The sequence below is a fragment of the Rissa tridactyla genome, chromosome 3 (assembly GCF_028500815.1).
Source record: "Rissa tridactyla isolate bRisTri1 chromosome 3, bRisTri1.patW.cur.20221130, whole genome shotgun sequence".
In the NCBI taxonomy this organism is placed as follows: domain Eukaryota; kingdom Metazoa; phylum Chordata; class Aves; order Charadriiformes; family Laridae; genus Rissa; species Rissa tridactyla.
In genome coordinates this window covers 56514907-56532164 of record NC_071468.1, presented here as the reverse complement: position 1 = coordinate 56532164, position 17258 = coordinate 56514907, and the positions used below count along the sequence as shown (strand labels likewise).

General features: G+C 41.2%; 1 protein-coding gene across 7 annotated transcripts in view; it reads right to left on the bottom strand.

Annotated features, from left to right (window-relative positions):
* Positions 1-17258, bottom strand: part of PLEKHG1 (pleckstrin homology and RhoGEF domain containing G1) — a 180663-nt gene that overhangs the window by 18103 nt on the left and 145302 nt on the right. For all 7 annotated transcript variants that reach the window (XM_054194412.1, XM_054194411.1, XM_054194413.1 and 4 more), the window contains 4 exons: positions 13596-13696; positions 8093-8162; positions 874-920; positions 221-371 (listed from right to left, as the gene is read on the bottom strand). In XM_054194412.1, the coding sequence (XP_054050387.1) occupies positions 221-371; positions 874-920; positions 8093-8162; positions 13596-13696 (369 nt within the window). The remainder of the gene's footprint in view (positions 1-220; positions 372-873; positions 921-8092; positions 8163-13595; positions 13697-17258) is intronic.

Genomic DNA, 17258 nt, shown 5'->3' with positions numbered 1-17258 from the left:
GTGTCCAAAACAATTACCATAAATTCCTCACCCCAAATATATGCATACACTGTGAAATGACGAAGACAGAAAGAGTCTGCATACGTAGAAATCTAACACCCCCAAAAGAAAGAGGGTGTAAAGAAACCCACAACCTTTCTAAACATCAAATCTTGTACTAGAAGCAGGAACTTTGATGTGCAGTAGCCCTAAACAAAATACATTTCTAATGGGTGCTTACGTGCAAAAGCAGGTGGTACTTGAGGATGCGCTGGACAGGTTTCAAGAGATAAGAGCCCAGGGGCAGCGAATGCTGAAGCGCTTCTTGCCGCTCTCTGAAGAACTTGGCCAGTGTCTTGTTCCTCATGCATTCTGTCAACGCAGCCACTGACCTGGAAACATCAATACATAGCTTTAAAACACACTGTCTCCGTAAGTCTGTAGGTAAAGTCAGGAACCGTTTGTTTCTTTCCTTGTAAAAGGGGGCAGCAGGTTCCTAAACCAATCACTGCTGCTTGTTTTTCTGTTTTAAGTTATCTTATGCATTCGGTTATGTATTCCTTTGACATGCAACCATTCTGTCTTACTGGGAATTACATATTTGGAGCACTGCTGAACAAGGCAATCATTTCCTAAAGAAGGATAACAGCAATGAATGACAAGAATGGTCAAAATAAAACTTCAGATGAACATCCTTCATTTTTTGTTGGGTTTGGTTGTTTGGTGGGTTTTATTATTAAGTTAAGAAAAAAAGTAAACTCCTTGCCCCTGCCTCCGGTTGTGGAGCGTGAGAGGGCATGATTTTTTTGTTTGTTTGTTTTCTATGCAGTGTGTAACTTACATTACATAAACAGGCCAAGGGACAAAAGAAGAAAGGGAACCCAGTATTCCTACCTTGGGTAGTTGGTGCAGTACTGTGTATATATGTGGAAATCTTCACTCTGCATGGGGAGGAAAGGTTTACATATATTCACATTTTGCCAAAACTAGCATCTAACAGATCTGCAAGATCAAGATGATGACATTAAGACAATGCCTTCTCCAGTTCCTGATCAATGAATTCACTGTGATAGTCCTAACACTACCACAGCCCTACTAACTGAATTTCATTTTTCCTTTTTTGGAGATTTTTCCTTTACCTAAAGAGAAAAATTAGAAAACCTAAACAGAGATAAAGCAAGTAGCTTTGCAACAGAGCCTCCAAGGTCCTTTACGACAATCTATATATCCTAAAAAAACCCACCAAAACCACAAATAACACCAACACACATTCCCCCTTCAAACAACTGATGTGCACGTACCTAGTTTTTTGTGTGCGAAAGCACACATGTGCTTGCTGGGAGAAGTAAGTTTTGCAGGTTCTGCTCAGTGTGTGATTTTCAATCAACTATAATACTTTGACATTTGAGCACAGTCTAAGCATGAAAATTTGAAGCCACAAAAGTGATCTTTTTAAATTTATTTATTTTTTTTTTAAAAAAAGTAAATTATGACTTTGTGAAAGCAGGCAGTTATTACTCAAACAAGTTGTAACTAGATTTAGCTGGGTTTCCACACTTGCCTGTCACAGCGAAATTACCCACACTTAATGCTGACAAGCTTCTCAGAGCAAAAGCCTGAGTTTTGTTCTTTCCTCCTTGGCCTAAGATTTTTTTCTTAATCACCATTATTTAATTCAATGCAAGAACAGGTTCCTGTGTGCTTTAAATTCACATCTGCCGATCAACTTCTATCCCAAATAATGCGCCATTTTTGCAGCTTGCTGGAGTCCTGAAGACTGCAGAACTGTCATAAAGCACTGCAGAACTGCCAAGTGCTCCTAAAATAAATTTTCTTTCCTAAAATAAGTTTTCTTTCCTGAGCCCTCGATCGATAGAAAGCAATCCTCTGGTAGTAAACAAGACTCCAGTTTCCACTCGAAGCATCTTCAGAAGGGACTGTGGGGTTCTGCAGCACAACAGCTGTGCTCTCGAGGGGCAGTCTCCCACGGGTAGTCGCTGGTGAATGGCGAGACCAAGAACCTGCCTTCACAGAAGGCAACAGTGCTCTGAGGAGCCACACCGTGTGGGGGGAGGGCTGATGCAGGCCATGCCTTATGCTTCTCATTGTTGGGTTTTGGGGTTTTTTTTGGCTATTCATCAGAAAGACCCAGCTAAGGCAGTACCCCTCTCCATTTCTAACAGCGCTGCTCCCTTCCCCCTCTCGCAGGAGTAAAGCGGGTCATGCCACTCATTTTTCCAGTGAGGACCCCATATAATGTAAGGTGCTACTCCACATGAATACAGGTCACTGCAATTCATTTCAGTATTTTTTACTGGATTTCAAAAATAACCATTCTGAAAAAATAACTAACTCCAGCAAACTTCTAATAAATGTTTCTCTAGGGGACTGCGATCCCCATTTAACTCACTAGTGGGCTGTAAGCTTATTAAACTGCTCTTTGTTTAGAGACCAAGAAACTAATTAAATGTAGTCTCGATACAAATACAGTTAAACGGTTCAGCTTGTTTTTTCACGCTTGGTCTAATTTTGCTGTCACAGCTAGTTTTTACGGTGGTGTACATGTGCCCTGTGTCCGCACCCAGAGACAGCGAGGCTGTGTCAGAGCTTGTCCACGTCCAGGCATGGGACCCTGGCCACAGCTCCAAACCCTCTCCGCTCAAAACAAAGAATTAAAAAACCTCAGAGCAGTACAGACATCGCACTCTGTCATTTTCTATGGCAGTCACTACCAAACTAGCTAGCACTTGTAATAAGTCAAGGTGCTTAAAAGTGAGCATTAGGAAGAAATTCAATATGACAAAAAAAGGTGATTTACTTTATATAGGCATATATTAATACAAGGCTTTCGTTTAGGGGCCTTTGGTATAAACTGTAATATATTCCCATGGCTACAATCACAGAATAACGGAATTTATAGGACTATTTCATAAGCAAAGTGCAGAACATTTTGTGGCAATTTATTTTTCATATATATTTTGCTTGTAAATATCATCATATGATTGTTCTGCTTTTCAAACAAAAAGGAAAAGAATATCCGTTGTGAAATTCTAACAAATGAAAGTATTATCTGTAAAACAAAGAAGGCCAAACACTGCAGGGTTTCAGAGTGAACTGAGCGCACATTCCCCCACAAAATCAAAAGCAAGTGTGAAATCCCCAGGAGCCTTTTCACACTCTCCCTCTTGGTTTTGTGTTTTTGGTTTGGTTTTTACACAAGGTCAAAACTGCTTTCAATAGGATTTTTGGTTTTAAAGGAATTTTAGTCTAGCTATTAAATGGAACTAACTTGTATTAAAAGAAAAAGGTGGTTTCTCATGCCCTCAACACCTCTAAAAACTTTAAGGATGGTTTCACAATCATCCCTGCTTTCTGAACAGACATGACGCCAAATTCCATGCTGCACTTACGCGCGTACTCGTTTCATTGCGCCACAGCTCATTTCATCACACGAAACCATCAGAGAGCATTTACTTTTACTGAGAGCATTTGTTTTTACCGAGCTATGTGAGCATAATGCCAGTAGAAAGACAATTACATGTATTTTGCCTCCAGAACGAGACTGGTGATTCAAAAGCTAATTTGAATCAACATCACGCATCTTGCCCTCAGTGGGATTCACGTGAGCGTGTCAGGAGAGCGGCCGAGAGAGCCACTTCCAAGAGAGGCTCTTCCCCAGCCTGAGGAAGCCGCGCTACTCAGGACGGTCGTTTTCCCACTGCCTGCCTGGTCACCCAGCACCTCAGCACGGCCAAAGAAGGGACATCTAGTTCACACACCCAGCTGGGTCTTCTCCGCGTCACAGCAGGCTCCCCAGAGCAAGCACTGCGTTACTGGGAGCGTACCAGGGCACAAGCCCTGCAGGGTAAAGCCAATGCTGTGAACTACGTTCAGAAGCAACAGAAAAAACAGGACTAAGATGGATTTAATATATTTCCATTAATACTTTCAACACTGTAAGCGAAGCACCAGCTATGCTCATCAGTATTTCTTTGGATGTTCTTAAACTTACTCAAGCTTGAAGGTAGGTTTTTTTCATCTCAAGTGTCTTCAAACCAGATTGAAAACCATCTCTGCAGGGAGACTGGAGTCGCTCCAGAAATCATTTTTAATCTGGGGGCCCAAAACTGTTGTGGTAGAGGGTGCAAAAGCTGAGACCCAAACCGAGAGTTCATCCGCACTGAGTACATGTCACCACACCGAGCAAAGCCAAGGGCAAGCAGATGCCAGCTATACTTAGCTTGTCCCCTGCTGCTGAATCAATTCACTGTGCGTCTCCTCCGCATGAAGTGAAGTGCCAAGCACGTGGCTGCATCCCCGATCTTCTCTCAACTCCTGGTGCGCTGCGCTTTTTTATAGCCATAAAAGGCACTTTAAAAGAAAATGGAGACTGAGAAAATGAGCTGAGTCAGAGTGCGAGCTGAAGCCAATTGCCTGGATCTCCTCTTCATTGACGAGATGCTAGATTAGAGTAATTCTCCCTTTCCCCTTGGTTAAGCTCTTGGTGTGTCTTTCAGAAAACATATGTTCTGAATTTCTGGGGTGCTGAGTGAGAAAAGCGACATGCCAGAATTGTGCTCTCCTTTACAACAACTCACTTCAATGTAAACGTGTAGAATACTGTAGTCAATCTTCTAATTAACATTGGCATCATTACTATGAAAATGAAAGACTGAGTTGGCAAGAAGACTTACAAACAGTTTTTTATGTGAATAATTAAGCTATAGCTAAGCTTGCACTGGAACCTTTTTACAAGCCTCTGATTACAGTTACCAGCAAAATATCTCCAAGACATTTAAAGAATTAGAGTTAATAGAGTTCTAGAGGAAGAGGCAGGACCAGAGCTGGTAGAAACTAAACTAGTCCACCACTACCCTCACTGGCAGGTTATTTCTGTGCAGCAGCCATCCCACGCTGCTTAAACAAATACCCATCCACACCATCTGCAGTTCGGGGCAGAAAGGCACAAGCAGCAATTAATGACCAGACAGCAGGCTTTAAAAAAAAAAACAAACACGTTTTTCTGCATTTGTACCTATTTGCGTGTGAGTTATTAATGAATTAAAATATGTGGAGGCAGAGGGATTTAATACAATGTTGTAAGTTGTTATTAAATATTTATACAAAGTCACAGCTTTGCACAGCTCTTTTATCTGTTAGTGAGTTTTATGTTACTGGCTAGTTTACACTGAAAACATCTTGCTGAAGTCTGTTAACAAATAAAAGCTGCCATTTTAGAAGCTAATTACGTGGGGCACTCAGCACAACAGATGTTAAGATAAAGATTCAAATCCACAATGATGAGGTTTTTTTTCCAAAGTGATTTGATAATCCTTACTCTATCTACCTGAAAAGTAAAAGTTGCAAGGCTGTTTACTACTCAAGCGTGAAAGTTACACACAGGAAACACAGTGATGTACAATTGTGTGAGGGAGGTATAATATGCTACACAACAAATTTTATTGAGTAAAACCAAATATCAAAGTCAAGTTCAAAAGAAAAAGTCTATCAAATTTAAGATCAAAACTAGATCTTAAAAAATTAAGCTCACTAGATGTTTTCACAAATATAAAACGTTTTAGTTCCAAACAGCTCCAACGTTACTTTAACCGTAACTGTTCTGTTATATTGCATAACCAACTTTGTGTCCTTCCGCGTGAACCCCGAAGGAAGAGATGGCTATTACTTTGTGCAGTTACTGAGCTTTGTGAAATGCAAGAAGTAAACGCAGTACCTACAGTGAAAACTTGATTGTTAGGTTTAAATTCCTAACAACTACAGTATCCACAGATGAACCAGTAGGGGGGAAAAAAATGGCACTAGGGCACCAGGTTACTAGTGTAACCTAAGCACGGTTCCCCTGGAAGCATTAAAGAAGCTCCAGCGCAGCTACATCCATTAGCTAAGGCTGTGAGCTATGACTTCAGCATGATATTATCCCCGTGCTTAAGTCACAGTGAAGATCTAGCACACTCGAAGCAAACAATAAATGTAAGTCCCGTAAGATTTGAAGGACTGCATACTGCCAAAAAAGGCAGTTTTATTTCCACTACTGAACGCTTGGAAGATACAAGCAACCAAGAATGGACAACTGGAGTCTGTTAAGACAGTCAGCAGTTGCTGTAATGACATTTTCATGGCAAAACCCAGAACTGTGGGGTATTTTGGTATTGTTTGATTTTGCTTTTAAGTGTTTGCACTTGTCTGGATGAAGCTAAAAAGTGCTTGTTAGGACTGAAATCTCTAGCAATTTCTGAGCCATCAGGCAGCTGCCAGCCAATAATACAAACGCTAAAAGCATTTGACAAGAGAACAAAAAGCACAGGCAATGATATGCAGATGGATTTTGGAACTAATGGCCAGAAAGTCTACCAGAAAACTACTTTTAGCTGGCCAATATGAATGAGAGCACAACTTTTTCCTGGACTTGCTATTATCACTTGCACCACCTCTGTTTCATGTCCCAGCCAGGAGTAGTCCCAGCGGTCCCAGCTATAAGCAGAATACAGCAGAAAGATCTACCAGGTCCAAACTCTGCTATCTGTAAATATCCTGAAGGCCTCACAATTGGCCTTCACTGCACGGGCACTCTGTTGACTAACACTCAACTTCTTGTCCGCCAGGACCCCAGATCCCTCTTTGCTAAGCTGTTTCCTAGTCAGCTGGACCCAGCGTGCGCATGGGGTTATTCCTTTGCGCTTGCCCTTATCCCATTCTCTCTCCTTCAATTCAATATAGGCTACTTGGAGCAATAACAACATGCCACAAACCCCATTGCAATGGGGCAAGAAAAGACATCCTACTTTTGTAGTAGTGGTGCCAACACTAAGACCTCTCGGTGCTTACAAAAGATCAATTACTAGATAAATAACAGCTTTCTCAAACTCAACTCAAGCAAGCGATCCGGTGAAAGAGCAGCACTAAGCTGGTACCATCACTCCCCTTTACAATAAAATCCCTTATGTCACAATAGCGCCAAACAAATTACTGGACCACCCCCTCATGGTGGTCCAGTTAATCCTAGATCCCTGTGTTAGATCTATTACATTGAATGCTTGGTGCTGGCAATACTGAGTCCAGGACAAAGTATAAAAGGCAACAGGGTTTGGCTTTTTTTGATGAAAAAAGGCAAACATATCTACAGAGACATTATCCAAATTTAAACAACTACATGCCCCTTCTTCCACTCCTCTTCCCCCAGAAATACCATGGAGCTGGCATTATTTCTTAACACATTTGGGTTCTACAGATTCACGGCATATCTCTGGTGAATTGTGCAGTGAACTAGAGTCATCTGTAGCCCAAATCACTTAATCACTTTTTGTCCTTCCCATTATAGCCATTCCCCTTCTCCCTGATTTGCTCTCTGGGTTTCCTACAATGAAAGATACCTACTTTGATTCCCTATATTTCTCCTGCACCTAGCAACTTCTCCCTCCCCATATATTTGGCTCCAGAATTACCCAACAGAATAAAGATGTCAGATCAGTGTTGAGAAAATGCAAAGTATTTCAGAGAGAATGAGATTTGAATTCTTAAGGCTAGACTTTGGGCCATCCCCTTTAAAAAGAAAATTAAAGATATGGTTGCTAGATTCAGGAAAAAAAATGCAACTCAGAGAACAATATGGCCACAAATACGTTAAGGTTATTGCCTGTTCTAAAAATGCAGCCAAGCTGTATCCTCTCGTTCTTTTTAAGCTGAGAGGGCGTAACTGGAGTACTACTTGATTACCTAATATTAAAAAAGGAGAAAAAAAAAGAATCCCTGTAATAGCCCACAAAAAAAAAAAAAGAACTAAAAATGAACTCTGGATCAACAGCTCCACCAGTTCAGGTGCACCTATTGAAGAAAATAACACTTTTTTTCTTCATTTTTGAAAATGCGAATCAGAGGCTACGGATACCTACTATCACCACCTATCACCTAGTAAGTGAAATTCCTTCCCTTTCCATAAATTTGCTAACTTTTCTTGGTTGAAGTCACACAAGATATCAGAATTAGGTCTCAAAAGCTCATAAATTAATCTTATCCCAGCATATCACTCTGCATTCCCCCATATCACTCTGCAGCAAGTGGTGGTGTGCTGCAGACTCCTGCAGTAGCCACTTACCTTAGAAACAAAACAGTCTGCTATAGCCACAGGATCATTTTCACAGTTTTCCAAATCTTGCAGAAGTTCACTAAAACAAAGAACAGGAAAAGGAAAGACAATTATTGCACACCTTTGAATAGACACACCTGTATACTCAGAGCCAGACAGTGCCTCATCATTCATGGCACTGATAACGACACAGGGAGTCCTAAAAAGGGAACGAGAAGCCCTTTGGTGCACGTCTTCCCCCCTAGATGTATAGCTGCTGGGTTTTTTTTTGTTGTTCGTTTGGATGCAGAGGAGCACTTTAAGGAAATGGTATTCCCACATACCACTCCCACGCACATCACAATGACCATGGATTGCTGGTCTCCTAAGCAAAGCTGAGCCTCTTCCTTCAGACTGACAGCTCTTCTATGATACTCATAGCAGTGTAAGTCAGACAGTTCTTCAGCTCGTGTATCAGCTAACACAATTTAAAACTAACAAAATTTAAAAGATACTGAAGCACATGCCCTGTCCTATTAATACTTCATATGTTCTAAGAATTTTACTTGACTGAGGGAGATGAGAAGCTGGTCTGAAAAACACAGATGAGAATCAGGGATGGATTACACATACAAGAAGAATGGTAATAAGCTCACTCAGGAAAATTTGTCTACCTTTAGTGGGTCTCTTCACTGAAGAAAAATGGTTAGCCTGGAAAAAGTTTTCTGGAAGGGAATATATAAATTCTACATGCATAAAAATAAAACCTTACTGAGAGGATTTTATAATTTTGACATGCCAAGCAGGAAATGAATTCATTCTAACAGGAGCAAAGCAATAAGGGAGCATGTTCACTGTTGTATGAAACTCAGTTCTTGAAAGCCAATTCAGTGAAAGAAAGAGCTCAAGCAGAAGAAAACCTCAAAGGTCTCTCCTTGATCCAAATAGGCTTTAGTCTTACCGAAAGATGTACTTGGAAAAACGAGAGAAGAAACTGAGTTTTCTGCCAAATTGTTCTTTGATAGAACTTTTCTTCCCACCCCCACCCCGACTTCCCATCAGATGATTTTCCCTTTTGGGCTGCTTTTCTCCCGGGTCACAGCTGGTTCCCTGAATGAGTTTTGCACAAGAGCTGCTAAGCCTGTGCCTAGGGAACTACCCTTTTCCCCTCTAAGCAGGCACAATTTCCCTCTGTAAGAAAAGGAGCAAACCAGAAAATTTTCCTGACTTGTTCTTTGCTTCTCTAATTACTGGAGGAAGGAAGGGGAGAAATCAGCAGCCAGTCACAAGGAACAAAGACAGACAAAGACCTTCGGTTCAGTGGTCACTAAGCCAGTCCGTACAGCAACAATTTAACCTCCACACCTCAACTTCTCCCTTCAGCAAAACGGGAATAAAAATATGACCCTTGCTTGATACCCCACACTCATGAAGCTCCTTTACATCAGCAAAAGTAGGAAGCTGTAGCAATGGTGACCATAACCATTAGTTATAATGGCTGACTGTGTTCCACAGATGAGCTTTGGAAATAATACCAAACACAATGAACAGGCTCAGAGGACTCCTGCTGTCCGGCAGGCAGACGTTCTCCCAATGGCTTAGGGTATGTAGCACCTTGATGGCCATTTTATTCCTACTGGTCTCCTATAATACCACACTATTTCTCCTACAGGATACAGTAATGCAACACTTAAAGATGTTACATATTCAGGCAATGAGTCCAAGTTTATGCAGTAAATATGCTAGTGGCTTGTATCTTTGGCACAAGCCCATAGTGTAAGGGCTGTGCTTTGAAAGATTTTGTTACCTGCACTGCACTCTCTCCTGTCTCACCCGGCTGGTAAGAACGGAATTGGTAAGAGCAGCCTGCCACTGTAAAAGTAACAAATCTGTCATGCTTAAGAATCCTGAAAAACTTAAATAAATTCCTATAGTACCGAGTTGTCATGCGAAAAAGCAGGGCTATTATTATAGGCTACATCTAAGTACCTGGCAGGTGGCAGAAGAAACAACAGAGAAAAGCATTAGTTCCCTTCACCTGAATATCCAGAGGTTTTAGGCTTTTCACAGGTGGTACCACCGCTCTCGGCCTCTGCGACTCGCTCCTGCCAACCGCCCAGAGGGAGGGAGCACGAGGGGGCACCGCTAGAGGAACCCCCTGCTCTTGCAGCTGAATCACTAACAAGACTCAGTTTGAAACATGCCGTGAGTGCCAGTGCCATTTAAGACCCTGTACTGAGTTATACAGCTTAAATTATTATGGGCTGGAAAAAACTGCGTCTGTACGATCATCAATAGCTACTGCTAATTCCTTTGGGATGAGAAAGGTAAGCATAAAGAAACTGATAATTTTTCATGCAGTGCATTCGTTACCTTTTCAAGTCAAATGAATAAAAGTCTCATTACAATGTCTTTTAGGATGCTTCGATTTTTTGGAGTATGAATTATTTTCAAGACAATACAATATCTTCCCTCCGTGGGTGAAGACTTTCAATAGGACAAAGTGCAGATTAGTATCAAGCTGTTGACTACAGGAGGTCAAGAGGAGCAAGATAATCACATTTATAGGTCTACAAATAATCACCATATTTGCACACACAATTCAGGCGAGGCATTTTTTAATTTTTTTTTATTTTATTCATTTTATATCATCACCAGACCATTTTAAAGCAAGACACAAGTATTTTTCTCCTCTGTTTCGATCCAAATTGGAGCGAGTGAGAGATAGTAATGACAGGGACATCGGACAGGCAATTTGCGTGGAATGGAAACACACAGGAAACAGCATGGTTTGTCCTGAATACACTACCAAAAAAAAACAGCTGATGACCAAGTACTGTGAAGTCTAGCCATAAATGCTAAAGCAACAGCATCTCTGAAAAACTTAATTCACTCAGTGCCTGACAGAGCATGGCATTTTAAACAAAAATGGACAAAGCAGGCACAATCCAGTCTTCACGGTAGAATATCTTCCCCATATAAAGTTCTGGAAAATTAATCTGAAAAGTCCAGACTTTCAGTAAAAATTAAAAAGAAATCAAGAGAAATTTAGCCTTGATACAACTTCACTGTGGCCAAGACTAATTTCTTTCCACTCAGAAAAAAAACAAACCACAAACCTCTTCCACTAAAGGTGAGTTCTTACAGGTTTTACGAAGGCTCCTCCTGACAACAAGGCAGCCCTTACCCCCGTGAAGCTCAGAGCACAGGAACTGCTGAACACGGCAGTTGCAGAAAATGGCCCTGCACTCTATTTGTTTGCTTCAGTAGTCACCGATGGACAAGGACCCTGCAGAATGATCTGTGTCAGCAGCAGAGGTTTCAGCTTGGCCTCTGCTAAGATCGTCTGAGTGTTGGTAGAAGCACTAAACTTGAGCACATTTCTCTGCAGACTTCCCATTTCAGAATCAAGTCATGGTAACAGGTGGAGAATTTATCCTAAACTGACACTGGGAAAAATCTCCAGGGAAGAAAGGCAGCAAATGCTGACTTAGAGAACACTTCCCCCTTCTGAATAAATAAGTTAGTAGTGGGGGCACTTTTCCCAAGAGATGGAGCAGGACTAGTGGACCAGTATATAATCAGTGAGTCTGCTTTAAGAAATAGCTTTCCAGGAAGAGATCACAGTCACAGGACTAGCAGTTACCATCCTGACCTCACTTCTGCCACTTAATGCAACACCTAAAAATCCTGAGTAGCTTAGCTGAGAGAAATTCCCATTTACCGAAAGGAAATTTCTCAGACCTAAACAAAGTCCAAAAAACCTGATCAAATGGTTTGAGAAAAACACGATCATTCTGAAACTATAAAATGATGCTCACAAAAAGCATCTGAAACTACCAACACAGAACGGCCAAATGGACCTTTTTCAAAGATAAAAATAAATAAAAAGGCTCTATAGTATGGTTAGGACCCAGAAGCTACATGCCAAGTTTCGCACAGGAGGGAACTTAATCCTGAAAGCTATATTGGGATCTACAATGAGTGTTGAGTCTGAAAAGCTCACAATTTCCATGTAGAATTTTAAATTAGAAGGCCTGAAGTACATTAGTAATTTACTAGAGGCTTTAGACAACTTTCCAGTGAGTTTTAACCATTGTAATATATCCATCTCTAAAATTGCCCCAAAACCACTTTTTTTCTTTTTTTGCTTTTTAACCTCTGCAAATATTTTTTTTTTTGCAAGTCAATTTTTCTGTATAGTGACTGATCATACTTGAAAGTACTTTTGTTAGGTAATATTTGCAATGATGCTGGTATAAATGTCTCCTATCTACCGAGCCTGCCATTCCTCTAGCTTTTGAAGGATCAGAAAATATAATGGCCAGGACTGTTTTTTTCCATCCTGTGACTGCTGGGAAGCTGTAAGCTTACAATCTGTGTCTCATGGCTCTAAAACACATGATCAGGCTACCACTGTGTATTTACTATCGTGTTAGACATTCAGTCAAGTCAGCTGTAGCCGAAGCAGGACACAGCTGCTTTCTAGTTAAGTGTACTTCCATTACTCTGCAGTAGCTGTTTTAACTTTCAGGAAAAGATTTTAGGTTTCATCTTTGTCCGTAAGTTCTGAACAGATCCGTCCCCACTCTTCCCTTTGACACTGATCAGCAATCCCAGCAGCTGAAGCACTTTACAGTAGCTTCCCATGATGATGGAAAAAGACATTGAAGATGCTCTTTGACACTAGCCCTCCCCTTTTGATTCAATTAAATTATATGTTCTTCAGAAAACACTGTAGTTTGTGAGATGTTTTTTCGACTACAGCAGAGTTAAGAGAGCTTTTACAGGAGTAACGGGATATAAAAGACGTGGGAACTTTATGCCAATATATTTCTTACATCAATTGAATACTCAGGTTTTCCTTAAATGTTGAAGAAGTTAATTATTTTTATAGTAACAGAGGATTCAGACAGAAGTATCGTTAGCATGCCCCTAAAAGTGCAGATACCACAGGTCCCACACAATGCAGCACTAGCTATACAAGCAAGAAATTTTACTTCAGGCTTCAAATATACACTAGAATCACATCTGCAGAGTTTTAAAGAAGGCTGTAAAGATATTGAACAGAAGTCTTCAATAAATGGAAAGGTACTTGAACACAGTTTTGAGAAATTAATTGAGGGAGCCCCTAGTAGTATAAAACACTAAAAAACCAGATCTGGGTGATGTATAGCGGTACACAAAAGGACTCAATATAGCAGGAATAAAACGACACCTCTAGTAAGGTGAGAATTTCATTCACAGTGGTCTTGCATTAGGCTCAGTTAGGGAACAGAGCAGGCTAGGCTTATATTCATGGAAGTACCCAGCATGAAAACAAAATAAGTAAACGGAGACCACATTTGAACTATAAAATAAACAGCTAAAAAAATCTGATCTCAGCAAACCAACCCTGTTGAGAATCAAAGAGTATTTCTCAATTTATATATCTTGGCTGTATTAAAGTGATTAAAGAGTATTTGCTTGGCTTGCTCCCTCCCCATTAATGCAGGCTATTGAACTGTTTTCATTTAGTTAAATACGAATTTACCTGTTGAAACGGTAGATATCCCGTATGTTTCCAAACAGGGCTGATCGCTCTTCTGTCCCCAGGGAGAGCTTGGTCTGGTCAGTGATACAGTCAAGGTAATCCTACAAGAGAAATGAGAAGCAGGCCTTCAGACATTTCCTCCTTTTCTAGATCAGTAAATGGAGCTATGTTTTATTGTACAAGATGAGTCTCTTCCTATCAGTTTCACCTTATTATTACAGCAAAGCCTTCAGCAGCCCCTCTGTGAACAGTCACTCTATTATGAAAGGTAACAGTGCTTATCTGTTCATTGAAACCAAGACAATAACAAAAGACTGAATGCTAAGTTATAGCCCTTAGACAGGACAGCCAACATTTATCTTGCTACTGATATACAAATGTATTCGGATTTCATTCACAATGACAGTTTAATTGATCGTTTAACTGGCTCAAAGACAAAAAAATGTAAAAATAAGAGATGAAGAATGTCATTTAATGCAGTCTTAGTAACAGAAAACCTATATAACGAAGAGCAGAAAGCATACAAGCAACACAGGCTCAGAAAAGCAACCACTGCAAAAACTATTTTTTCTTTAAATCATAGTTAAGAAAATAATCTGAGTTTGTAGAGGACAGATCTCAGTGTATATATGTGCACGTAATTTAACCACACATACAGTCACATTGCAAATTACATTGCTATATACCCTAGTGAAGATTTCCTTTTGCACTTACAAGAGCGATAGCACCTCATCCGGGGACTTCAGTTGAAGAGGAACAAGACAGCTAGAAAGACCTCAGATGAGCAGTGTTCTGGGAGAACAACTTTTCCATCTCTTCCCTCACTTTGGTAAGAGCTCAGCTCCTGCAGTGTCACCTTTCATTCTGTTGCTGCTACAGCATTAAAATTTCTCAGACAAAGGCAAACAAATCCAGCAGGCTATTAACTAACTACAACTCATAAACCAAGAAACCCAATGTGCTGCCACATTCATGAAGAAATTCTGCTGGAGGATGGAAATAAAGTAAAAGTGAAAACAGCTGAAACAATGTGAAATAAAAATAAATAAAATCCCTTAGCCTGGGGCAGACAACGTGGTGTGGCAACCTCCCAAAAGCAACACAGCATTCCACGGTGCTGCAAGGAAGGAGCCCTGCAAAACGTCAATGAGACCATGAAAACTTCTAAAATACAACTGTGTTCCAGAGTCGTAAAGAAAAAAGTATTATAGAACACATACATTTGCCAAGATTTATTCTCTGTGTAAATCCCGTGAAGACAAAAGGATTGGATCAACTATGGATCTGACTTCTGGATTTTAGATGCCCTCATAAGGACGGTTAAGAATTGCAGCGCTTGACCCTCCCTTATCCTTCTTTCCAACTGAAATAGTGTCAGCAGAGTCACTGGTGTAACCAAGATTCAGGTTTAGGTACCAGTAGACTTTCCTGTCCCCTCTCCCTATCCTAATGCTCAATAATCCCCACTCTTTCATCACCTCCAGTTAAAAGTACCCCTCATCACACGCAATACTCAATATTTTTTGCCAAGGGAAAACAAGCAAGTCTATTCCAAGCCAACATCAGTGTCTTTAAGAAGAGCAACAAGCAGCAGTGGGCATGCAAGCAGGCAGGTCCCCGGAGAGCCACCTCATCTCTTCTGCGATGGCATCTGACCTGTACGCTACCTTCTCTCCTAGTTGACAGTAGCTGTCCTTGAAACATATGTGCGCAGTAAGTCATTGGAACCACATCCCTGAGACACCCCGAACTTGTCCTTGGCTTTTTATTTGTACTCAGAAGCTGCAGAAGAGTAAAAGGTTCAGGATGGTGAGGCAGACAGGACCGCAGCAAACAACACGCAAGGTCAAAGGCAGAAGCAGATGATAAGATTCAGGGCTACTCCAGCAGTAGCTAAATAATCTTTTATGCCCACTAATACAAATCTGCATATAAAAGCAAAGAACAGAAACGCTCCAGTGGAATTGTGATCCTCTGAAAACATTTTTAGCACTGCGGGAACACTGCAGCACCCCGAGCTGGTATGACGGGGTGGGTTGCAGAGGAATGGAAATCTTACAAGGAGTAACTCCATAGAGTGTATTTACTGAATAAAGAGGAGTTCCTTTCAAATTAATTCATCTCAGCATAGCTGGAGCTTGAGTTTCTTCAAAATAACAAACAGTCCACAGTTATTTCCAGCATCGTGGACAGTACTATAAGCATGGCCTGGTTTGTGCTCCTTTTGTCCTCTTTATCCTGGTTTTTCTTCCACATACGCATACTCTTCCCAGTCTTTCACCGACCCTTAGTAAGAAAGAAGGAACCAAGTACTGCCTAATGCTCCTGCCAAGCAGCAGCCTGCAGGTGCTTTGGCAGTTTTCCAGCATCCACATAGCATATGCCAGTATCAGGTTATACCACACACCCGCAGCTTGTCCTCTCTTTTGCTAAAAGTTCCTCAAGACTGCGCTTCAGGCCCCCTTCTCCTCTCAGCGTCAGATCAGAAGCAAACCAGAAACTAACGGTTGGATTTGTGCTTACCTGGAGTAAAGGGAGACGGTCATTTGCTTAAAACGCTTGGGATTCAGAGGTACCTTGTATCTCACCTCATACTGTTAGGGAATCACACAGGATTTGGGGACTGCTTTCATGTTTTTACTTTCTATTTTTGTTAATATTGCTGACTTGAGGCTTGTGCAAGTCCGGCAGCTAGGGACACATTTACGTTGCTGTTACATCTGTAAAGTGGGTACCTGAGCTGGACACGAACTGCCTAATGCGGCACTGAGAGGAGGGTTAGCCACAGCAGCAAAAAAGCTTCAGATATACGTGTTTAGGTGAAAGAGGTGGACATTGGACAGTCTTGATGCAGTGGTCCGACCAGGGCCAGGCAGAGCGCAGCAGCGGACCACTGGTACCGACACAGCAAGCGGGGACCCTTCTGGTTATAGTGCTTTATAGAGCATGTGTAAAGGTTTCATGAACTCATCCAGGAAACAGATGCAGTATTGGCATATAATGTCCTCTGCAAGGACACCACCACAGGCAGATCAAAGCTACCCAGCCATGGGGTTATTCCTAATTATTTCTTAGCAAATGGTACTTTACCCCTATGGCAGTCACTGCAACCTCCTGCAGCATATCAACAGCTGTTATCATCTGAAGCCATAATGAAAGGTTTGGAGCTACAAGATAACAGGAAAGGCTGCAACCGTAATGACACGGCGCAGAAATCAATGAAATTTATCAGAACAGAGTACTTTATTTGTTTCTTGTCAGCATCTATGGACCCTCTGTCGGCACCAAATGATTTGTTTATAACCTTTGCCTTCACTAGCCTTTTATTGCTTCTCTGCAGTTATGGCAAAAACATTTAGCTTATTTTATAGGAGAAAAAAACTCCACAAATGCCATTCTCCTTAGATTGATTTATGGAGCAATGGTATTGCACACTTTTGCCATCCTATTTCCTGAAACTCTCAAAAAACTAGAGGAGTCTTGCCAGACTGCCCTGCCTTCCTTGCTGGGTTTGACGTTCTCCTCATTTGTCTTTCATCACGCCAAACCCATCAGGAGGAATGTCTGTTCAAAGCTGCGTATCTGACTACCGTCTCCTCCTCCATAATCACACAAGAAAGATCTCTGGAACAACGAAATGATGACAATACTAACCTCAGAGGC